This window comes from Anoplolepis gracilipes, chromosome 14 (genome assembly GCF_047496725.1).
Source record: "Anoplolepis gracilipes chromosome 14, ASM4749672v1, whole genome shotgun sequence".
NCBI classification, from domain to species: domain Eukaryota; kingdom Metazoa; phylum Arthropoda; class Insecta; order Hymenoptera; family Formicidae; genus Anoplolepis; species Anoplolepis gracilipes.
In genome coordinates this window covers 3553386-3577662 of record NC_132983.1, presented here as the reverse complement: position 1 = coordinate 3577662, position 24277 = coordinate 3553386, and the positions used below count along the sequence as shown (strand labels likewise).

The 24277-nt window shown below is 35.4% G+C and overlaps 1 protein-coding gene across 1 annotated transcript; it reads right to left on the bottom strand.

Moving 5' to 3' along the window:
• Positions 1 to 1955: 1955 nt before the first annotated feature.
• On the bottom strand, positions 1956 to 24204 carry Col4a1 (Collagen type IV alpha 1). Its single transcript, XM_072906056.1, has 27 exons — positions 23772 to 24204; positions 22907 to 22949; positions 15434 to 15575; positions 14608 to 14865; positions 13933 to 14267; positions 13461 to 13595; positions 13282 to 13389; positions 12806 to 13027; positions 12510 to 12701; positions 12330 to 12446; positions 12009 to 12173; positions 11384 to 11686; positions 10909 to 11292; positions 10412 to 10618; positions 10153 to 10321; positions 9779 to 9906; positions 9020 to 9458; positions 8418 to 8767; positions 7987 to 8253; positions 7720 to 7891; positions 7272 to 7517; positions 6553 to 6918; positions 6006 to 6221; positions 5361 to 5732; positions 4607 to 4778; positions 4051 to 4165; positions 1956 to 3121 (listed from the first exon to the last, which is right to left on the bottom strand). Exons 1-27 carry the CDS (start codon positions 23789 to 23791, stop codon positions 2864 to 2866), a joined length of 5901 nt encoding a protein of 1966 aa, XP_072762157.1. The 5' UTR covers positions 23792 to 24204; the 3' UTR covers positions 1956 to 2863.
• Positions 24205 to 24277: the final 73 nt, after the last annotated feature.

The following is a 24277-nucleotide window of genomic DNA, read 5'->3' as shown; positions in this document are numbered from 1 at the left end:
GACCCAATATATACCCGTTGTACATCTTTTCCGTATCATAAAATTTGAGAAGAAACTTTAAAAGAAATTAAATTAAATTAAACTTGTTAAATTAAAATGTGTTTGTATATATACGTATGTATAACGTATATATATACATATATATATATATATATATATATATGTGCGTAAGTATGTGTGTAACATATTCAAATGCGAAATAAAAAAGTAGTGTAAAGTTGGCAATACAGTAGGAAGCATATGCAACGAAAATCGTACATTCCAAAAATAAATTCGCATATTGTAACTTTATACTTTTCGTATTCTGGAGCACTCGAAATACCGCCTGGGAGTCGACTTGACGTATGCACGAGGAAATGTCGCAGTATTTCTCGAAACTCGCGGAAGAGTGCAAGCTTCGTGTGCATTACGCGGGCGCGGCATTGTATACCGTTCCGATTCAGTCCTCGTGCTATTCAACGAGACATCCGTTCATGCCTGATCGAATGTGACGTTACAAACATTGAGAGGCGGTGCTGTTTGCACGTATCGAAAACGAAAACATATGCTAATGAAAATCAATCTCAACTACTGCGAAGGAAATATGCAAATAAATCGTGTTGCATTCTCGTTCGCACTTTGATCGAAATTCAAGAAATTCTAACATTATCAACAGGCTTCGGATAAATTAACTCTTTTATCGGGATGTAAAATTGGTTTCATTTTCGTTTAATAATTGGAATCGAAAGATTGAAAATATATATTTAAAAGAAATATATATATATATATATATGAGTTAGAGGTACTATTCTTTTACTATTACTTTTCGCACGTAAATCCAAACTCATGAAAGATCTAAAATCTTTTTCAACAGACCAGTTAAACGGCTTTTGACTGACATTGATCTTGATCAGTCTCTTACAGAATTCCGTGAACGTGTTAACTTTCTTGACATGAAGATAGCCCTTCGTTACTTTAAAGTGCCTTGGTGTTAGTACACTAGCGATTTTTTCCTTAAAAAAGAGATTACCATAACAAAATGATGTTTGAACATACACATAAAATTGTCACCAATGACAATTTACTCGCGTGTGACACGAGAAAATGAATTACGTACAATACAACGATTCAAAATTTAACTTGACTAAAAAAGCAAAAGAGAGAAAAAGAAAGATTAATAACTTTATAGAGTCTTTAATAAATGTTGAGTAAATTTTATCGAACATTTAATCTCAAGCCATTCCTCATTCACTTATTCATCATTTGTATAGAATGGAACTTTGAAATTAAAATTTTTATTATATTTAAGTGCACTTTTTCGAAAATCAATTATAAATCAAAATTATATGGATGTGAAATTTATGAAACTTTTAAAATTAATAAAAATTTTACTCTCTAACAAATCTTAAACATTCTTCGTGGATGTATAATACATTTATATATGTACATACATATTTGTTAACGAGTACTTTACACATTCGTGCTAACAAGTTTTTATCTGATTATCTATACATATAATTAAAAGATACAGTGGTATCTGCAGATAAAATAAACTACGCTAACAGTAGTGATTAGCGGGAATAAATTTCTCTCTTATTCTCACGATAAAATGGGCGCTCTACGTCTCTTAAATTCAATTAAAATCTTGAAGTAATTATGCGCTGCGCAAAAAGGAACTCGAGAAAATATTTCCTACGAGCAGAATTATTAAAGTACACTTTTCTCTGCATTTTTTAATTAAATTGTGTAAAGAACATATATAACAGTAATCGATATGGATATCAGTCGCCATTTATGCCATGTTCAAAGTACTCGTGCGTGAAATTAATGGATCTATATGCATCGAATTTTTTGTTCACTTTTTTTATTACATTTTCTTGGAGCTTATAACAATTATTTATTGTTTCAAATATATGCAAAAATTTTACTTACATACTATTTAAGGTCGGATATACAAACAAGCACAAATGAGTCAGTCAAGTTTGAAAATAGAATTTTATTAGCTACGTAGCAAAATACCTATTTATTTAAATATTTGGCGTCACACGATTACCAGGCTAAGATCGTTTATATTAATATACAATATGTAAAATGTGCCATATTGGATATGGGCAGTGTCGTTACGATAAACTTAGACTTCAAAAAAAATACGAGATTCATACGAGATATAAATATATATTATTTTACATGCTAAAGTAGTACGCTAGAGCCACTTGCTTGTAAAGTTATACATGTAAAAAAAAAAAGAGAAAAAACACATATGGCGAAAAAGAGGAAGCGCTCGTGGGAAAAGATAAAAGAGCGGGTAACGAGCGAGAGGGAGGATGGCTCTCGAGGGGAAAAAAAAGTTATCCGGGACGTAGAGTGTAGACACGGTGAGGGACAAAGGGATAGGAAATAATGAAGACAAGACATGGTTGCGGAACACATCCGGCAGAGGGAATCACGAGAAAGAAAAAGAGGAAGGATGCGTCGTTCTCTTTATTTCCCGACGCGGATCAAGCGAGTCCTCTGAACTTCCATTCCGTTGTTCCATCGCGTGACGTTACCGCTCTTTTCTTTCTTGTTATCGGGAATCGAAACCGGCGTAATTCCGACGAGTTTAATTTTCCGCATTGCCAACGCATTTTTATTGCTTCGAATAAACATAGAGATCGTTTTCGTATGCCGAATCTCTAATATCGAGGTCTAAACTTTTGACGAAATTACGTTCGGTCTCAATCGCCGTCTGTTTATAATCATAGTGATATTTTCGATTCTATTCTCGTGTAAAAAAAAAAAAAGGGACAGAGGAGAGAATATGTGTGTGTATACGTGTGCGTGTGTGTGTGAGTGAGTGTGTATATGTGTTTCTTTTGCGTGTAAACGGTGGCGCACGTGTGTTTTACGTGTTCTTTATACAAACTTGGCAGCGACTTATTCGGGACCTAAGATTGCCCGCTTTTAGAGTCTGCTTCTCAGGGCTCCTAAATTGCTGACCGTCCTCTATAGTAACCATCCAGAAGCTGTACTGATTAGAATAGTAATGGCAGTGTCCTTTAGCGCCGTTACACTCGATGAACGGTGTGGCACGGAAGTCCTCCAGACAGGAACCAGGACTCGACAGGGACTGGCCGCCGCCCTGGGAACCGGCGCCGGTGTGCTGAAACGATCGCGAAGAAATTTGCTCGATAAATAAACTTTCTGGAGTAAGCTTACGAGGCGTATTTTAATATTTGAGTGGCTCAAAGTCATAAGTGTAAATTCAAAAACACTCCAGTGCTTAATCGAAATAGAATCAGACAACCGTGTGCGTCTTATTAACTTATTTGAATATCGTTATTGAAGTGTTGAGAAATTTTGATATAGAAAGAATGTCATGGATAAAATGGATCTCTTTCAGCAGAGACAATTTTTGTCTCCTGAATGATGAAAGTTTGCCTTATTTCGGGCATGATTGATCTCTCTGCGTAGTGAATTGAATAGCAAAAAGAATTTCGAATTTAAATAATATAGGTAATAGTAGAAAAACAATCGTATAAATATAAAACGATGCGGTTAAACACACACATGACTTGTGTGTTTAAAAAATACAAACAATGTTTATCAATATTAATATTTTAAACATTCTCTCTCTCTCTCTTTCTATATATATATATATATATATATATATATATATATATATATATATTAAATCTATTTGATTTAATTACTTTAGTAATTTTCGTTAATTTTTATATTAAAAATAAAGTTAACACGCATGTTAGAAATTTTGCACATGATGAATAATAAATAAATTTTAATTATAATCCCGTTTCTTTATTTTTATAGCATTGTAATAAATTTAATTGATATTTTTCATTAATCCCTCTTGTATATGTGATTTAATTTTCAATGTTTTATATCTTCTATACAATTTTATAGTTTCAAATTAATTAAATGTTTAGTATAATTTAGAATATCCAGATAATAACTTTTTATATCATATACAGTTAAAAATTATTTTCATTAAAAGTCAATATAAAATGCAAAAGACATGAAATTACCTTGGGCGTTACAAATCGAACTAAAAAAAAAAAAAAAGTTACTTACCATTACAAAACTATAACCGATCCAAAGAGTAGTCCATCCAGCCGGACATTCTGGAATGCTTATCGATTGACTGTGTACCGCTATCACATTAGCCGGAACTTCGCACACCACGCATCTGCGGAAATCGATCCAAAGATTAAATGCAATAAGTAAACTTGTGTGAACAGTTACATGTAAATATTAGCAAGCTCACATGATGTTTATACAATTGAATATTAATCAAAATTTTTTAACTTATATAAAAAAATTAGATTTTATTTTAATAAAAAATGTAATCAAATATTTAATCAGAAAATGATACTTTAATTTGACAGAAACACTGAGAAATATAATTATTAATATAAAAATTGAAAATATGAACAAAATATTGAAAAAATAAATTTTTTTAAGCTTTTTGTTATAAAAAATTCGATTCTTTCAATTGAAATGTGCGGCTAAAAAATATCCGGATTTATTTTCTGTAGCTTCTATAAATAAACATTCTAAAGAAATGCACATAATTTTGTGTACATTCAGAAACAAAAATCTCAACGGGATACATGTATATTGAACGTACCTAGAAATATAATCTCTTATCGCCGTTTCTTCAACGGGCATCATCGGAATTGGACTATTGGTCGATAGCCAGTAAGAACGATCATTGCGACTAGCATAATGACAGACGTTGTTGACGTCGCAGAACAGGAAGGGCATCGTCGAGAATTTTCTGACACACGAGCCGGCGTAACCTGTTTTGCAATAATTTATAGGACGAGTTGGATTAGTTTGCATAAAAAAACAATTTAATCGAGCGTCAATCTGCCACCATTATAATATCTTCAATAATTTGAAATCAACAAATCACATTATCTCCTAGTTGTAGTATTCAATGCAGAGCCTTAAAAAAAAACCAGCATAACTTGTTTTGCAAAATGTAAATATGTATTAACTTAATAGCTGTTAAACAGTCTATGATCGCATAAAAATATAGCGCATATAAATACACCGAATAATGAATTTAAGTGCATAATATTCAAACACCAGCAGTGACAATTTAATGCAGATAATTGAAATTAATCGCACAAATCTAATAAATCTCTGACAAATTGCATGGAAAATACGGGTCAGAAATTATGACACGTTTATAAATAAAATCCGGAAATATTATGATAAAAATTGAAACAAAATTTTTTAATATTTTTTTATGATTTTGATGTATAATCTTTCATTTTTAAATCAAGTTTAAATATTAATTATCATAATTTTAATAAATTTAAAAAAATAAAATATTATTTTAAACCAAAATTAACAACGTAATGCGAAAAACTTACCTAAATCTTGAGAATGCGCCCTTTCGTCTCCATCGGTATAGAGTAAACTGTATCCTTCCCAAAGTTTGATATGGCCTGGCTCACAAACCGGCACACTTTGACTTTGACTATGCCTGACCAGAAGAATACCGGTGAGATAGTCAGGTGTCACTTCGCATGGTGTACCAGGCTCTCCAATAAGGCCCGGTAGACCGACCGGACCTTGAAGACCCGGTAGACCGGGCGTACCGACTGGTCCAGGTAATCCTGGCAATCCGGGAGGTCCTGCCGGACCGATGAAACCTTGCTCACCCTTGATACCGTCCAAGCCGGGGAAACCGGGCGGACCCGGAAGTCCTTTCTCTCCCGAGGGACCAGGCGGTCCAGATGGTCCTGTGAAGATGTTTATGCTTATTATTTTAATTGCATTGTGTAATATAATAATATAGTCTCAGTTATATTTAAAATCTATTTTTTTAATTCAAAAAATAACATAGAAAGTTTTTTTAAATATTTTCTTTGTATTATATAGTTTTCTAAAAATATTTAAACACTTGTATTTTAAACTATATTTTTAACATTATATAATTTATATCAAGATATTAAAATTTTTTTATAAACTCATGAATATATTTTTTTTATTAGAGAAGTTATAATAGAGTATACCAGGATATCCGCGATCTCCTTTAGGTCCCATCGGTGGCTCGATGCAGTCATCACCCTTTTCACCTTTTTGACCTAGGTAACCAACGGCACCTATCAATCCGATTGCACCAGGATATCCTCTATCACCCTTCTCACCAATCGGCCCAGGTAGACCATTAACACCATCCCAACCTCTGTCACCCTTTTCTCCTACAGGTCCATCTAATCCACTTGGTCCTAAAAATAAATAAATGGATAAATTATCGTTTTTTAATACATTTATTATATGATATAATTGCTTAAAGTATATATATTCAATTTAATGATAAAAAGGAGAGATAATTAATATTATTACATATATACATAAATAAATTATTTATATATAAGAATATATATATACATATATATAAAATTTTATAATTCTCCAGAAATATTTTTATGAAATATAAATAACATATTTATACATGTAATAATATGCATTATTTCTTATTTTTTTATTATTAAACTGAATTCATTAAAAATAAAAATAATATTTAATAATTTGAATAATAATAATATTAGTATATACCTCGAATACCAGGTTCTCCTTTTTCTCCTGGGACGCCAAATAATCCAGGCGGTCCTTGATCTCCCGTTAAACCTCTTTCACCAGGTAATCCTGGTACACCTTCAAGACCTGGCGTTCCGTCACGTCCAGGTGATCCAGATATACCTGGTTGGCCTTGATTACCTTTTTCGCCTTGTGGCCCAACTGGTCCATAAGGACCAATGTCTCCCTTCTGTCCAGGCAAACCAGGCAATCCTGGCTCACCTTTTTCTCCAGGTCGTCCTGGCAATCCATCTCTTCCGTGCTTACCCATAAGACCTGGCAGACCTTTCTCACCTTTTACCGTAACTCCGGGAATTCCAGAAATACCAGAAGGTCCTTGTTCACCTTCATAAGACATATAATACTTCATATAGAAATACGAACAAAATATTAATAAAAATATTAATAAAACTATTGTAACATATATACTATATTGTAATATATATACTATAGATAAACAAACTTGCTTAATATTATCCTCAGAAATTCGTTATACACACACTAATGCCTTATAAATTTTATTAATATTTAGAGAAATTTTATATAAATTATGTAAACTATATAATATTATATAAATATTATATATTTATATATAATATTTATATAATATTGTATATTCATATAATATTATATATATATAAATATTACATATTCATATAATATTATATAAATATTATATAATATTGTATAAAACACACCCTTAGATCCAGGGGCACCGTGAGGTCCAGGAGATCCCTCTAGTCCAGTTAAACCTCTGTCACCTTTTTCGCCATCATATCCAGCAATACCTACTAGTCCTTGATCTCCTCTATCTCCTTTTGGTCCAGAAAATCCAGGAACACCTGGTTCGCCTTTCTCACCCTTAATTTGAATTGTTGGTCCCGGAGGACCACGGTCTCCTTTTTCTCCAGGTGATCCAGGAATACCAGGCAATCCGACAAGTCCTGAAATTTAGTTTTATTTGGCTATTAACTCATTGTCAGTTTCTTTATATGTTTAACTTATATATTGATAGAACATAATTAAATTATATATATATATATATATATATATATATATATATATATATATATATATTTTTTTTTTTTTTCTTTCTTATACTCATACTTAAATGACATTTATACAAACTTAGTATTTATTTCTTACCTGATAAACCGCGATCTCCTTTAACGCCATCAAGTCCAGGTCGACCGGGAGAACCTATCTCACCATCAAGTCCAGGGAAACCGGGTGCTCCCTGTGGTCCGATGTCGCCAACTTCTCCAGGAAGTCCATCTATTCCGGGCGGTCCTGGTTCTCCGGGTATACCCGGTGGACCCTAATAATAACGAAAAGAAGTTAAATAACATTTATTTAATTTTTAATTATTATAACTATTATTTTAATATTTTGTTTCACATTATTTAAACTTACTAATTCGCCTTTAAGTCCCGCGAATCCTCGTACACCAGTGTCACCCTTTTGACCTTGAAATCCTGGTAATCCATCCCGACCAGGTACGCCTGGCTCGCCTTTCAATCCAGACAATCCATCACGACCAATACCTGGTCTACCAGGTTCTCCCTTTGCTCCGTCGATACCATCTCGCCCTGGAGGACCTTGAGGACCTCGTATCCCAGGCATTCCTGGCTCACCTTTCTGTCCTTTTTCTGAAACTTGTCCTGGTTCTCCTTTCCTTCCCTGATTACACAATTTAATGTCAGATATACACAATAATAATATATATATAATAATAATATATTTATTATTATTATTTTAATATATATTATTATATATTATTATTATTTTAATATATTATATATTATAATGTCTGTGTATAATTATGAAATAGATGAAAGACGTACCGTTGGTCCTGGTAATCCAGTGTCGCCCTTAAGTCCTTCATAACCAATAAGACCGGGTAAACCAGGTGTACCGGGTAATCCTTGATCTCCTTTCGGACCGGATATACCAGGACGACCAGGCTTTCCTTCCATACCCGGTAATCCAGGGAATCCTGGTGAACCTTTATCACCGTGTTCTCCCTTCATACCAGGTTCACCATCCACACCAGGTCTACCTATAGCTCCAGGCGCGCCTCGTCTGCCTGGATATCCTTTTGGTCCATCAATACCTGGTTCGCCGCGATCACCTTTCGCGCCTGGGAATCCTGGGAGACCTGCTCTACCAGGCTCTCCGGGTAATCCTGGCTCGCCTATAAAATAATTTAATTATAATTAATTATTGTTAATTTAATTATTATTTATTATAATTAACATTTAACAAATTAAATTGATATTCCACGACTATTATTAGTAAAAATATTTTTATGTATTACTTGAGAGTAAACATTTAAAAGGGTAATAATGACTATTTAAAATGTTTTTAATCGCATTGTAGTAAATAAGAATATTTTTACTTAATAAGTCATAATTTAATTTGTTAAAATTTTTTTATTATGTTATACCTTTGTTTCCGTCAGTTCCTGGAAGACCAGCAACACCTGGTGGACCAGGTGGACCAACTGGCCCAGTATCTCCTTTTGCACCGGGTGCTCCTGGTAAACCATTTATTCCTGGTGCACCTATGTCTCCTTTCTCGCCGACAAAGCCTGGTAATCCAGGATAACCTACTGGACCTTCTTTTCCGTGTGGTCCTGGAAGACCCTTTTCTCCTTTTTCACCCTGAGGACCTGTTAAACCAGGACTGCCTTTGACAGATATTCCGGGCTCTCCTTTTTCACCTTTCGGAGCCGGAGCACCCGGAAAACCTCTAGGTCCTTCTCGACCAGGTTCTCCTGGGAAACCCATAGGTCCCATGTTGCCTTTATCACCACGTGGGCCAGGTAAACCTCTCGGACCTACAGGTCCAGGGGCACCGATTTGACCGGGTACACCAGGTGGACCCTAATTTTTAAATAATAACATTATTTATGAAATTATATTTCTTTATAGATAAGTAATATTATTTGTGAATTATTTCAACGATTTATTATTTCTTCAACATTGAAAGTTTAAATTATTTATTAACTAACTTATTGAAATGCACTCATTAAAAAAGCAATCACATATGTGTATTATTAAAAATATTTAAGATTTTATATATATATATATATATATATATATATATATATATATATATATTATATATGTAAAATCTATTAACATACTTATAACTTGAAAAAATAAAATATCTTTTCATACATTTTCTTAATTAGTATACGTACCGAGAAACCTTGCAAGCCTTTATCACCAGGCAATCCATCTACGCCAGGCGGTCCAGGTTCTCCTTTATCTCCAGTTAAACCTCGATCACCTTTGAAACCTTTCGTAAAGCGAAGTGGCGGACATTGACCTAGTTGCAGGAAAATTCGTAAATGTTTTTCATACTTATACAATACAATAGCAACTTATATTTTATATATATACAGAGTGTTTTATTTTAATTAAATAACCGAATATCTAGTTATATATATATATATATATATATATATATATATATATATATATATATATATCCTAAAAGTATTAAATATTTTTAAAAATATGTAAAGAATTCTGTAAAAATACATAAAAATTAGAAAAAAGATTGAAATCTTACCAGGTTCACCCTTCAAACCATATAAGCCAGGTTCTCCTTTTTGTCCTGCAACTCCTGATCTACCTGATTCTCCTGGTTCACCTTTTATGCTTAATCCTTTTTCTCCTTTACGTCCAGGCGTACCTGGTCTTCCTGGCACGCCATCCTGTCCAGGGAATCCACGATCTCCCTAAAAAATAATGATTTTTTAACTCAGTATATAGAAATTTTGCCAAAAAAATGTTAATAATTTTTTAAATTAATGATTAAGAAGTCTTACTGGAGTGCCTTTAAGTCCTGGAAATCCTTCAAATCCGGGTCTGCCTTTCTCTCCTTGAGGTCCTTCCGGTCCTGGCGGGCCCTGTCGACCAGACTCGCCGCGCGCTCCTTTGTCACCTTTTTCTAACTTAAGCATATTCCATGTCACCGTCGCTGGAGTTCCAGACTCTCCTTGAGGTCCTGGAGCACCGGGTATACCATCTTTTCCCTTATTGAAAAATTGATACATTTTTTATTTACAAATTTATAATTAATTAATTAATAATGCATATAACAAGTATATTTACAAATAAAAAAGTGACGTGAAATTAAGATGTATATATTGTAATTGTTGTTATATTAACGTATTACTCTACGCAAAATAAAATTTACGCCGGATTTATCATATGTACATACGTCACTATAAAGATAAAGAACTGAAACTTTTTACATATATCTAAAATATTTAGCACAGAATAATAAAAAAATGTATCAATTAAATTAGAATTATAAACATACTGGTGGTCCCGGAGGTCCGATTGTGCCTGGTAATCCATCCAATCCAGGTTCTCCAGGGAAACCGCGTTCTCCAGGAGGTCCTCGAGGTCCGGTAAGACCCGGAATACCATCTAGACCGCGATCTCCTTTAATACCTCGCAATCCTGGTAAACAATCTATGCAACGGCCGCCAATATCTCCTTTTTCTCCTAACTGTCCAGGAAGACCCGGTATTCCATCTCTTCCTGGTGCTCCTGGTTCTCCAGCCTCACCCGGCGCACCAGGAGCTCCTGGAATACCATCCAAAGAGTCTCCTGGTCGGCCTCGGACACCCGCGTAACCTCGTTCTCCCTTCTGACCCTTCTCTCCATCAAAACCATGCGTTCCATCCATTCCTTTTGGACCCTATTTCAGATATGTAACGATTTTTAATTATTTTTTAAAATAACATAGTAATCGATAAAATAATCATAATGCCGAAGTATATAATATTTACCATTATCGATAATCCTTTTTCTCCTGGCAGTCCTCGCGGTCCTGTTGGCCCCGGTGGTCCGTCAAATCCACGTGGTCCTGGACCTCCGGGAAATCCGGTCAAACCAGGCTCACCCTTTGCACCTTTATCCCCTGGTAAACCTTCTGGACCTGGAATACCAGGTAAACCGGGGCCTCCTTGTAAACCTAGAGGACCTCTTGGTCCTGGATCTCCAGGGAAACCATCTGTTCCTCGCGGTCCGGTAGGTCCTGGGAAACCACGTGGGCCTTTTGGTCCTGGTGGTCCTGGTCTTCCTTTACCACCCTACCACATAATATTTAATAAAATCATATTGAATAAAAAAAAACTTTTGCCAGAAAAACAGGAATATTTATTAACTTTGTAATATAATATTTAATATAATAATACTTAATATAAATACTTAATATAATAATAATAATAAAAATAATTAAATAACTCTCTCTCTCTCTCTCTCTCCTTGTTACTATATATATATATGTGTGTGTGTATGTTAATGTAATATATATTAATATATATAATACATATAAAGTTCTCTCTTATTTTTTTAATTAATATGTAAAAATATATATATATTTATTTATTTATTAAAAAAAATAAGACTTACTCCCGGTGGTCCAGGAGGTCCTCGTAATCCTGGGACACCCATCGGTCCATCTCGACCAGATTCTCCTTTTTTACCAGGGCGTCCAGAAAGTCCTTCTAATCCATCAATACCTCGATCACCTTTTCGTCCAGGAGGTCCAGGAGGTCCAGAGAAACCATCTCTACCCTGACATTGAAGAAAAAATCTTATTTTATATAATATAATAAATTAAAAATATTTATTATATTTATATATATATATATATATATATATATATATATATATATATATAATTTTTTTAAAATTTTTTGTTTAAATCATAAAAAATTTTAATATACTTACACGAATACCTGGAGCTCCTGGAAGACCCTTTTCTCCTTTGTGACCTGATCCTCCGGGTATACCGTGATCACCCATCAATCCTGGTTCTCCTTTTTGTCCTTCCGGTCCCAGTTCACCCTAAATGTTAGAATCAAATTAGAATATATTATTACGTAAAACTGATAATATTCCTTCATGTACTTTATCTCCTTTTTGTCCTTGTTCTCCGGGCGGACCAGTTACTTCTGAGGTTACTCCTTCGAATGGCATAATAGGCGCAGTCGTTCCAGGAGGACCCGGGTCTCCTTTTTGACCTTTATCTCCCTTCAATCCTTCGAATCCGAGACCCATGTTACCTTTCACTCCTTTTTGTCCCGGTATGCCAGGAGCACCCTGAATTTATACATATAATATATATAATTGTATTAAAAATATATATATATATAGCAGAAATATTTTTAAGAAAGCTTTAATCGACAAATTTAAGCAATACTCACGTAAGGGCCTCGTTCACCCTTCGGGCCAGACGAGCCTCGCTCTCCCTGCAAACCAGGTGGACCAGGAGGTCCTCTTACACCGTCCATACCAGGTTCACCTTTTTGTCCCACGGGAAAAGAACCAGCATACGCTGGCTGACCCTTTTCTCCCTTAGGACCAGGTGTTCCTCGAAAACCACGAGGTCCTGGTTCTCCGGGAACACCGTCACGACCGGGAGCACCCTAAAACATATGTTATAAACTTGAAATATTTTCTCATATTAACATAAATATTATTAACAATATAAGCTTTTAATAGAAGATTATTATTAGATGAATATCATGTATAAATTGTTAATAACGTTCTTTAATCATTACAATTTATATATTTTTAAATTTAAAAACTAGATATTTAATAAGAGATATTAAATATAAATTAAACTAATTAAAGAATGTACTTATTTTAAGATTTTTTTTCATTACTGTATAATACTTACATCCGTTCCGTTACAACCATCACGACCGGGCAAACCAGGTGATCCCGATGGTCCTTGTACTCCAGGCACGCCATTTATACCGGGGAAACCAGGCATACCCATTTTTCCCTTTAATAACATAAAATTATTCCTTGGAGAAAGTTTAAGTTTAATATCATCATCATATGAGAAACACGTACTCTGTCACCTTTCACACCATGCGGACCTTGCGGACCGGGATCTCCTTTTTCACCTTTAGGACCTAGAAGGCCCTCCGCTCCTGGAAATCCTCGTTGTCCCTTTGGTCCTTGCGGTCCAATTAATCCAGGAGGCCCCTGATTAAAAATATCATGATTAATAGAATTAATAAGAATTCCAAAAATTACATAAAAGATTTCAAAATGCTATGAATACGTGATTAGCAGAAGATAAAACGATTTTAAAATGTCTATTTTTTTCTTTAAATTTTCTATTGTTTATAAAAAGTTTTATAAGAAGAAGGAGAATATAATAAATAATTATGAAATAAATAAATATATATATATATATATATGTTTTTATTATAGAAAAAATATAACTATATCTATTAATCTTTGTAAAAAAAACACATTTGAATACTTTAACTATCGTTCCAACATTTTTAAGATTTTATTGTTAATTCTTGAAACTAACCCGTGAGCCTTTTTCGGCGAAACATTTGGGCACGCAGCATCCTGATCCGGTACAATTACTAGATGCTCCAGGCATCGGTACCACCTGGTAATTGCTCGGATAATTTTCGTTGTCTCTGGCATCGTAACCACCATAACCACCTCTTTGATCGTCACTATAAGTATTTGCGCCTCCACGACCGCTACTTCCACGACCATAAGAATCCGCACCTCTCGCATCATAATTCCCGCCATAACTGTCACTATAAGGATCACCGGGATTTCCTTGGCCATAATTGTAAGAATTTCCTCTTCCTCCTCCTGCTCCTGCTCCTCCTCGTTCACTTTCACCGGCACCTAAACGAAAATTACGAATAATTACAATTAATTTAGAATAAAAATGAGCTAAGTAAAAATATATATCTTTGAGAATACATCTTAAAAAATACCAATTTTTGAATGTGAAAAAATACGGAAGAGAAAACATTTACGATTAAAGGATTTTTCTAAAAAAAACCTGATTTCACTCATTGTCAGCTATAATATTCTAAAATCTAAATTATAAATTTTTCTTTTGCATAAACCTTTCCTATATTTAATGATATTTTAAAAAACATTTTTATATCAGTCTCGAAATTTGAAGCAGAATACAATACAATTCGTCTCTTACATAATCTGTCAAATTGAAATTAATTACCGCTGTATGTATCGTAATATCCTTCACCGTGACCAGGATAACCGCTTGATCGATTTTCGTCAGTTCCTGATCCTGACGCGCCTCCATTGTCAGGATATCTATCGTAACCGCCCTGCGATGTTCGATCGTAAGGATACCGGCTCGGATAACTTTGACCGTAAGGATAGCTCCTATTTCTGTAATAATTCCATTGTCGAGTCCTTTCATCGGGACTATATTGACCAGCCGTGAAACTGCCGTTCCGCTTTTCTTCGTATCCTAAACATCCCAGTGAACAGATGTAATGCCGAAATTCTAATGATAGCTTCTGATATTTTTATCGCTTATTATATTGCCAAATTTTGGAGAATGAAACCATGATTTGTTGCACGCGAGAATTGATATTCAGGTCGAAGACGAATTCTGGGCATGGACAAAATATACTAATTTTAAAAAGAGTACATATTGATTTCTTTTTGCAATATAAATATAAATTGTTATGCAAAAATGTAACTATTTAAAAAAAAACATATTTTAATGTGAATACTTTTTATACAAGTTCTCACTCTTTTCTCTTTTTCTCTCTTTCCTTAATTATTTAATTTAATTGCAAAAAATTAATATTAATTTTATCATAAAATTATTATATATAACAACTACTATTTATACTATTATCCTTAATATAAAATCGAAAATTTTCTTTCAGTTTCTTTATTGTTCAGTGATATTGCAATGCCAAACAGATCAAGGAAAGAAGGACTAGATGTATATAATTATGTATTATACATCCTTCTATTTCTCACATAAATCATAGCAGCGAAAATGAGGCGGCATGTTGTCCAAGTACCTTCGTTGTCCGCAATAAATCTGTTTAAATCTTTCCATCCCACCGAACCGTCGTACTCATCATCGTTACTGTTTGCAGGCCCTTCGATATCACCTCGTTCCAACGGCACCACCGGTAGTGGCCTTGATGTGTGATTATATTGCTAAAACAAATATTCGTAGATGAAAAGCTCTGTAAATAGAATCAGGAAAGTACACGTAGTGGCAGTTGCGATCAATAAAACGCGATATCAGCGGCAGATTTAGAGTACACAGATGTGTATGACAAAAAAAAAGCTGCATATCGTCGTTTGCGAATATCTCACTGTGCAAAATATGTTTAGATAATAATACTACAATTAATGATGTGTGATAAAGAGCCACGTGTTTGCGAATTTGAAAAGTAGATCATTTAAAACGTATTGTGCTATATAAGACATACGATGACAGCTAGCCATGGTTAATTACAACCAGCAATTCTCGTTTAAGATATTTTTGGAGCAATAATGTAAAATATACCAATATCAAAAAATTGAATCGAAGAATTTATATCCTCGGAAGAAAAGATATGAATTTTAATAAATCTGTTTCATAATATGTGTGTATTACATATAAAAGAAATGAGAAAAAGTATTTTTACATTACAGAAAGTTATTGAAAAAAAACTATGTCCATGTATTATTCAGTATATTACAATATAAAATATCTTTATCTTTGTCTAAATTGCGTTCCAAGCTGGTCAAAGAATCTCATCGCGAAACATAAGCAACATGAATTTTTATTTATTGTATATTAAATCTAAACAATTCAAAGATATATTTTTCTTCACTATATAATATATAACAAATTTATTTAAATTTAACGTAATTGCATTTACATAGAGATTATGAAATTAATAACGGTAGGATATATCTTCTTGATTTGCAGAAGATCTAACAGCAAGATTGTTCCCGCGAGAGCGTGCTACTGACGGTTTACTCGTATAATATTAAATTGACCCCCACAGTCCCCGCGTGGTGCGCCCATTAAATGGTATTCTTATGAGATTTATAGGTATGCGTATCCATGACACAAGCGGTGTGGCTGTAAATTTAACGAACTCGCATTTCGTGCGGCCAAGATTTACGCTTTATCCACTGAGAGCATCGTTCTTACGGTCTCGTAGCAAACGGTACGATGCGATGTCGCAAAAAGAGCCGTTTTACCGACCGATTGTACGGTTACGAGAAGAGAAGATAAAACCAGCTCGGCGTTAGTGGTCACTTCTAATGTCTTCATCGTGTCTCTTTCTTCCCTTAGTTTCTTGCACTAGCGGCCGTTTTTACCGAGATTAATTATGTTATCAGATCGTTCCTAACAGAATCTCGTTTTACAGTCGAAAATGTGAGATTAACATGTAATTTCAACGATTTTACGTTACGGAAACGAATAATAAAATTAATCCATATCAAAACTTCAATTAACTGAACAATTAACTGAATTTTCACAAATTATGATTCAATTTCAAACATCACGATTGCACCAAATTATTTAAAAAAGCAGGCAAACAATATAACATTATTTGTAATTATGTATATTACTACTCCATTAATTTAATCAATATATTTGGAAAAGTTTGAAGGCTATACGATACGCTGAAATAATGAAATGATCTATTAATAAGAAGGATATTTATTTATTAATTTGTAATAATTGTCTGCGTCTTCTTTTTTTTGATAACTCACGCAGTATTTAAATATTATATAAAACAAACAATTAAAGCGAGGTAGTTTGCGTGACGAAATTATATTCATTTCGCTAAAAATTTTGACGGTTGCATATTACGCGTCTAGATTTATATTATTTGCATTTGACGCAAAGACAAGATCAAAACAATAAGGTCAAGTGGTGGAATGCATCTTCTCAGAAGACGCAATACGACGAATGTGTACAGAGATTTGCGACGATCGCGTCATTATTTTCCTAGAAAGTCATTGTCCCCGTTTTCATGTTTTTGTCTTTTTCTTTTTTGTATTCTCGAAGATGGCACGCGCTGACAGGAAGCGCGCGGGGAGATAGCCAGTTATCGTTCGGAGATGACGTACCGCCCTCAAAGTGTGGCTGCGCGTCTGCGTCGCATGCATATATACATAGTGCATCACTGCATTATGCTAGAAGCATAGTGTCTTTTTAAAACTTCATTCATTGACGCGCGATTCGAAAAATTGCAACCTCGTAGATACAAAAAGACGCTGGCAATTCGAATCGTAGATTGCGAGTACGAAATTTTTAATTACATCGGAGTAGCCAAGTATCTTGTATAATATTACATTAAACAGATAACGGATTGTAATTGTATCTTTTGTGTATGATTGTTAAGTTTATTAATTCCTTTGAATTTATTCTGGATACATACAGATGACGGATGTGACAGCTACAACAAATCTAAAGAAATATTTTAACGACTTTTTAAATATTAATTTTTCTCTTCAAAATAATAGCTAATTATTATCTTCAATTTTCATGTTTGAGAAGAATTCAAAGTTAATTTGAATACTTTGGAGAAAAGAAAGATTATGATTTAAGTAATATGTGAAGATTAATAATGGATAAATCCATTCTATTTTTTTTTTTTTTTTTTTTTTTTTTGCAAAAGAAAGTTTATTCAAAATTCTCTAAATTACTGCAAATTTCATGCAAATTGAAATTATTTTCTCACACAAATTACTTCATATTATATAGATTTATTTCTACATCGAACAATTAATTTCGCATCCAATTCCCCCTCTCTCAATTTGATTCATCACGAAATCCAATGATACAGATGTATACCATGTAAATCGCTACGATAGTTTGTGTCAAAACGGTATGAAATTATCGATGCCTTCTCTCTCTCTCTCTCTCTCTCTCTCTTTCTCTCCATTAATATATTCAATTTCGGCTTATTGCATGCTCATACGTCGTCATATTCGCGCAGATCGTGCGAAAGGGGAGAACAGAAATCAAAGCCATGCACGGAAGTTGTTCGTGTTGGCCGGTAAACCCCAAACCGATGGAAAGCGATGCATAGAGGTTTTGTCTCAATGATAAACCCAATACGACAATAGATGGGTTGCTCTATGGAGATAGAGCTATGCTGTGCGAATCTATAAACCGTGAAATTATCCTTCCCGCCGCGATTCATGAGATGCGATTTATGCAGATGATAACAACATGAGTTGATGCTGCGGATGATGCGAGAAATAAAAGGATTAAAAGTTTCAGATGTAAATTACGCATGACAAGCTGCTTCTCTTGTGTTTTCTTTATACGGGTGTGTTCGTATAAAAAATACCAGAAAGGCTGATGCGTTTTATAATTGCCAGGTGTCTGTAAGAAATTATGTACGGCATGACCGAGTGTGTGATTATTTTCATATGGTACACAATTTTACGTATGAATTCTGTATGATAATTAATATTTTTTATATGATTATATATATAGAGATTCATTTTACAGTTTATTAAAAAAAAACTATATATGTATATATATGTATATGTTGCAAATTATGTAGATCATAAAGAAATTACAGAAGGATTATCCCGCGTTGTTCTGAAAATGGTAATAATTATTGGAACATATATTATATAATATATTATAAGAATTGATGAATTTCTATCTAAAATCTAATCTAAAGATAAAATTTATAAAGATATTCAATGAAGTAGGAAAAAGTGGAGTAAATGAATTATAAGATTTCTTTTAAAGAAAAATGTCGGCTTCAACTTATCAGATTGCGACATTCAAAGACACTTTATATCAAAGGGACATTAATATCTTATTAATATTTTTATACCAAAGAAAATTCTGAGCCACTATATGCGTATTGATAATCTGAAAAATGCAGTAGCATATTTTTACGTTAACCGAACGACTCTTGTCGCGAAAAAAAAAAACAGGCCAGGTCGAAAATCATGGCGCCTTAATCTCGCAACGCGTGATACAGCACAGCACCGTGACCGGGCCGGGTTAACGTCCCTCGAGCTAAATCAAGGCTCCCCGATACTGATCGGTCGATTTACAGCCATTACATCGACGGTTGACGACGGAAGACAGGCAGTCAGGCGAAGGAAGAAGCGAACGATTATACGAGACCGGCCGATTGAAATTCGCTCGTGCGTCGAGAGCACGCAATTCACAATGCTCGCCAGCAATTTCGTTTAACCAAACCGCTCTAACCCAGTTCTCTTATTTTAGATACGTGATATCTTTTCGTGACGGTTCAAGAATTGTCCTTTTATCGTCTATCTCGGCCGCCTTCGTGAATCCGTGATTACGTAACGCCGAGAGTATATTGTGACCGACCGCGCGATGGACCCACTCTGTGTATATCATCTCCCCCCTCCCTTCCTTTATCCCGTCCCCTTTACTGGTGACCTTCTTCATCTCTTCTTCTCGTTTCTTTCGAGCTTCTTTTTTTCTCTACCGCGTCTCGACTCGCCCGCATCTCTTTTTCATCTTTCGCCGTCACATCCGAGTCCCGTACTTAACGACCGCGGCTGGCGCTGACGTTAACTATACGTGGGACGAGGTATACGCTAATCGTTAACCGAGATTTTTTCTGTTCTCGCGGCACGCGTATCTATAGATATAATGCGCACCCAGCATCGGACGGCGAGAAATTTGATGCGTTCCGATGCGTATTTTAATCTGTTAACTTGAACGAATTTTTTACGGGGAATTGATCGGGAATTTTTAAGGGACGCGTAAGAAATTTGCAATTTTTAATTAATTGATGAATTTAATGAACAAGTCACCGATACAGAATTCTGTTAATTTTATAAATTTTATGATATTGACTGTGGTTCTTATGTAACAATCAAAAGTCTTTGTAATTAGAATTTACTTTTCAGCATAGATATTTGATGAATCTTTCCTTCATCAAAAATCACAAAAATTAAATAACGAAATATTAAATATACTTTTTGATATTTAATATCTTTTAACACGATTAAAATCAAATCACGTAGATAGTAAAAATTTACGTTTTTCTTCTGACAATTTGATTTACCAAAATAATATGAGTAATATAAAAAAAGAAAACAAAAAAAAAATGATTTGCATACAAATTACATTAAAAATATATCAAATTTTAAATCTCAAATAATAATCTAATTTATCCCTAGTATCACTTACTACATAAATCACATCCGAATTTTGTAAATTTCAAACACACCGAAGTTTCAAGAAATCCCCATATTTGTCATGTGAGAAAGTTTTCGAGTGAAAGAGGAATTGCAAGGAAAGAATGGGTGACAGAACAGGTGGACGAGACAATGTCTTATCACGGTACGCCCCCGCAAGGACTTCGATGAGTATACTAAACGGGGAAAAATCACTAGTTTCAAGCTCTTAAACTCAATTGCCGACTATTTCCAGTAGTGACTAAGCTAGCCGCGTGCATACATGTACACGCTCACGCACGCGTGTGTACAAAAGAGGGAGGGGGGGAGGCGCGTGTGTGGTCATAAAATTACGGCGAACGCAGTTACGACGCCGTAGGCGGACTGGACCGTAAGAGACGACTGCCCTATTTCAGATCTAACACCTTTCTCATTCCCGTCATCTATGCAATTTCTTATCGAAGAAAACAGGGGAGGAACTGTTGATGGAGAGGGGCTGGTCCAGAATGCAATAGTAAATTGTATGCAGAATGAATATAACTATATATGAATTATCTAATCTTGCAAAATATCTGCATAAAATGTCTAAAAATTTTTAAAAGACGCTCGAAAGATTAGAATGTCGAATTTCTTATTCTACAAATCTGCTTAAATAGTTTCTCATGCATTTACACACGGGAAGTCGTTGAAATAAACAACACTTTGTTTACTTGCGGCATAATTTAAGGATAATTTAATTGTCTATGTGTGTGTGTATGTATATTGAAAGTCTGTCTATTAGTCTGCTGTAGTCTACTACAATAAACGTCAGATTGCATGCAGTTACTTTACAAGCAAAATCTCGGGTGCTTCCTACTGTGCTATTTGACTGCGGTCGAGCATTTCAAGGAATTAGGGCGAAGAAAGGCTGCGGAAGGGCGGCGCGAATTGACAGAAGGAGCACCTGGGTGCTGTCACTGTAACGGCATTACTGAAAGATGATACTAAATCTTGTACGTGAAACTTAATAAAATGGGTAAAAATCACAGTTATTGAAATAACTTGAAATAATTCGTCTTTAATCTGAGAAAAATCAAAGATTTTCGATTCGAGTCTACGTTTATTTGAAAAAATTTAATAACGTGTATTATAATTGTAGGACGATAAAAAAATTTAATATCAGGTTGCGTAATCAAATAGCAGATAAATATAATACGTCCAGTCAATATCGGTTATTTTGTCTTTCGTATTTTATTATCCTCCGTATATAAACACGATGCAACGAACGAACGAACGAATGCAGTCCGAGTTAGCGAAATCCTGATCACTGTTTCATTACATCCTCCGCGATCACCGCTATATTTGTCACATGCCTGGTAATTTTCCATAAAACGACTCTCTTATCGCCGAGCAATAGTGTAATATGCTTAAAATAAAATCTCCGCCACTTATATGAAACCCTTGCCCCCTTCCCTCTCTCCACGTCACTTTTCCCCTTTATGACATTTCGCGTACGAACAAAACGTAATGCGTAACATTTCATTTTCATTCCTGACAGCCGTTCCGAAATTTCCGCGAGATTGAACAATTTCACGAAACGCGTAATAATGATTTCTTCGGGGGACAGGAGAATTAAAATCCTTGAAAGAGATGGAGAAAAAGAGAGAAAAGGAGAAATTATGTGCGGCAATTATGCACATAATAAATCTCTTTTTAAAAGTGACGCCCATATCACACACGACTGCAGCAAAACTACAATTGAAACATGATATCTTGTTTAATTCGGAGCTGGCTTTTTTCATTTATAGCGAAAGTGCCGTAGAGCGGCGCGACGCAACGTGGGTGTTTGCTACACAAATGCGTGTGCATCAAACGGGTGCGAAGGTATGTACACACGTGTGCAGTATCACGATGGATTGACGAAACAAACCGCGAGCTGGTCGTGCTAGCGCTATGTACCGTGAAAATCGCGAGTACACACGAATCGATGTGAAAATCCGCTTTTCAAATTATATCCGCGATTCAACTCCTGTCATGTTCGCCACTTTTCGCGATCCGTCAAAATAATAATCGAATACGAGTTAATGCGTCTCAAACTAAAAATATCTTGAAGTAATTAAAATCGCGTAATGTACACATTTCGAAAACGCAAATAGTCAAATAGTCTTAATTTTTGACAGTTTGAATTTTGCAAAAAAAAAAAAAATATTCGACTTTGGAGACACGATTTTATACGATGTCATGGTTTAAATATATAAATATATTTTATAATGTAGGTTAATGTTGTAAACAACGAAAAACTCGTCGTTATGATATTTAATAATTCCATAATCACTCGTGAAAAATGAAAATGTGCATCACAAGTTTATACATACCCCACTAACTATCCCGGCCAGGCAAACTACGGATGCGATGAATCTGAAAGCAGAAATACGCAACATGTCATTTTGAAAAATTGCAAGGATTAAATGGAGAAGAGAAAAGCGGATTGAAAACGAAGAGTGAAAAAAATGAAAATGGATATTTTTCCTAAAAAAAATATATATATATATATATTTCGCGACAGAGTATTGTTGTTTCGTGGTTAAAAGTCAAATTTTAAACATTACAGTATATCACTTGAAAAAAAAAATCATTCTGCTCATCACTGTAATAAAACCGATGTTAAATTCGCGCGAGTCAATGTTAAGTGTTCAAAGTGCGGAGTAAACGATTTCGCAAAGAACTGCTCTACCTCACTTGAGGTCCGACGTTGTCATCGAGACTAGAAACGGGGAGTAAATATCGTTATTAAAGCAAAAAAGAAAAAAAATGTACTCGGTGCACATAACAAACACGCATATACGCGCGCGTACACATGGAAGAAAAAAATGCGCGTGCGGACAAAGTGAGGAATCGGCGGGTGGCGCGATTTGCGGCTGCGTCGAAGCTCAACGCCAGCAGGACAATCTCCTGCGCGCACGCGAGTTCGGTTCGTTTCGCTTCGCTCGCGGTCGTCCTTGAAGTCCTCTCGTCTTAACGCGGAAGCTTGCGCGCAACGGGGGTGAAACTATCCCCTCCGTACCGGAACAGCGCGATCGGCGCGTCGGGCGACGAGCCAAGAAGAAAAACGAGCGACAAAAGGAGAAAGACCCAGAAGCGGAAGAAGAAGAGATAAGGAGAAGACGAAGACACCGGCGCGACGGAATCTCAGAAGGAGAAAAAGAAGAAAATAAGATCGGTAAATGAAATGAAACTCACCGCAATCCCAACCGGGTCATGTCGACCTCCCTATTCCTCGACGGGTCTAGGGAGCCGAGTAGCACAGACTTAAAGCACGAGCACCGCACAGACAGGCCAGTCACAAAATATCGCGCGGAACCGGGCACCGAGCGGACCGATGGTGTGTGCAGACCGTCCCATCCAGGGAGGGCTCTGAATGGACTCCGGGTGGAGGGAAGGAAGGAAGGTGGAGGCGGCCGTCGCGCCGAGCCACGCCAGCGCTAGAATTCCTCCGCCGAAAGGACCGGGCGAGAAGAGGAGAGAGCCTTCTCTCGGGCCTTCCGCGACGGGCGACGTCGCGCGCTCACTCGTTTCGTCCGCTCGTTTTCCCCGACGTCGTCGGGGGATCGCCCCCTCTTTCTCTCTTAAATCTCTCTGGTCTCCTCTTGTTCCTGCGAGAAGAGAGTACGATCGGAGTCTCCTGCTTGCCTGCCTCCAGCTAAACTCCCGGTCCGCGAAACGGGAAGAAGAAGAAGAAGAAGAAG

Bases quoted from the DNA above. Each gene is read 5' to 3' on its own strand.
- Col4a1 (XM_072906056.1), bottom strand. From the start codon at position 23,791: ATGACCCGGTTGGGATTGCG. The intron at 13,028-13,281 runs GTAAGTATTATA...CATATGTTTTAG, and splicing joins ATGGTTGTAACGGAACGGAT to GGTGCTCCCGGTCGTGACGG. The intron at 5,733-6,005 runs GTATACTCTATT...ACATCTTCACAG, and splicing joins AGGAGATCGCGGATATCCTG to GACCATCTGGACCGCCTGGT.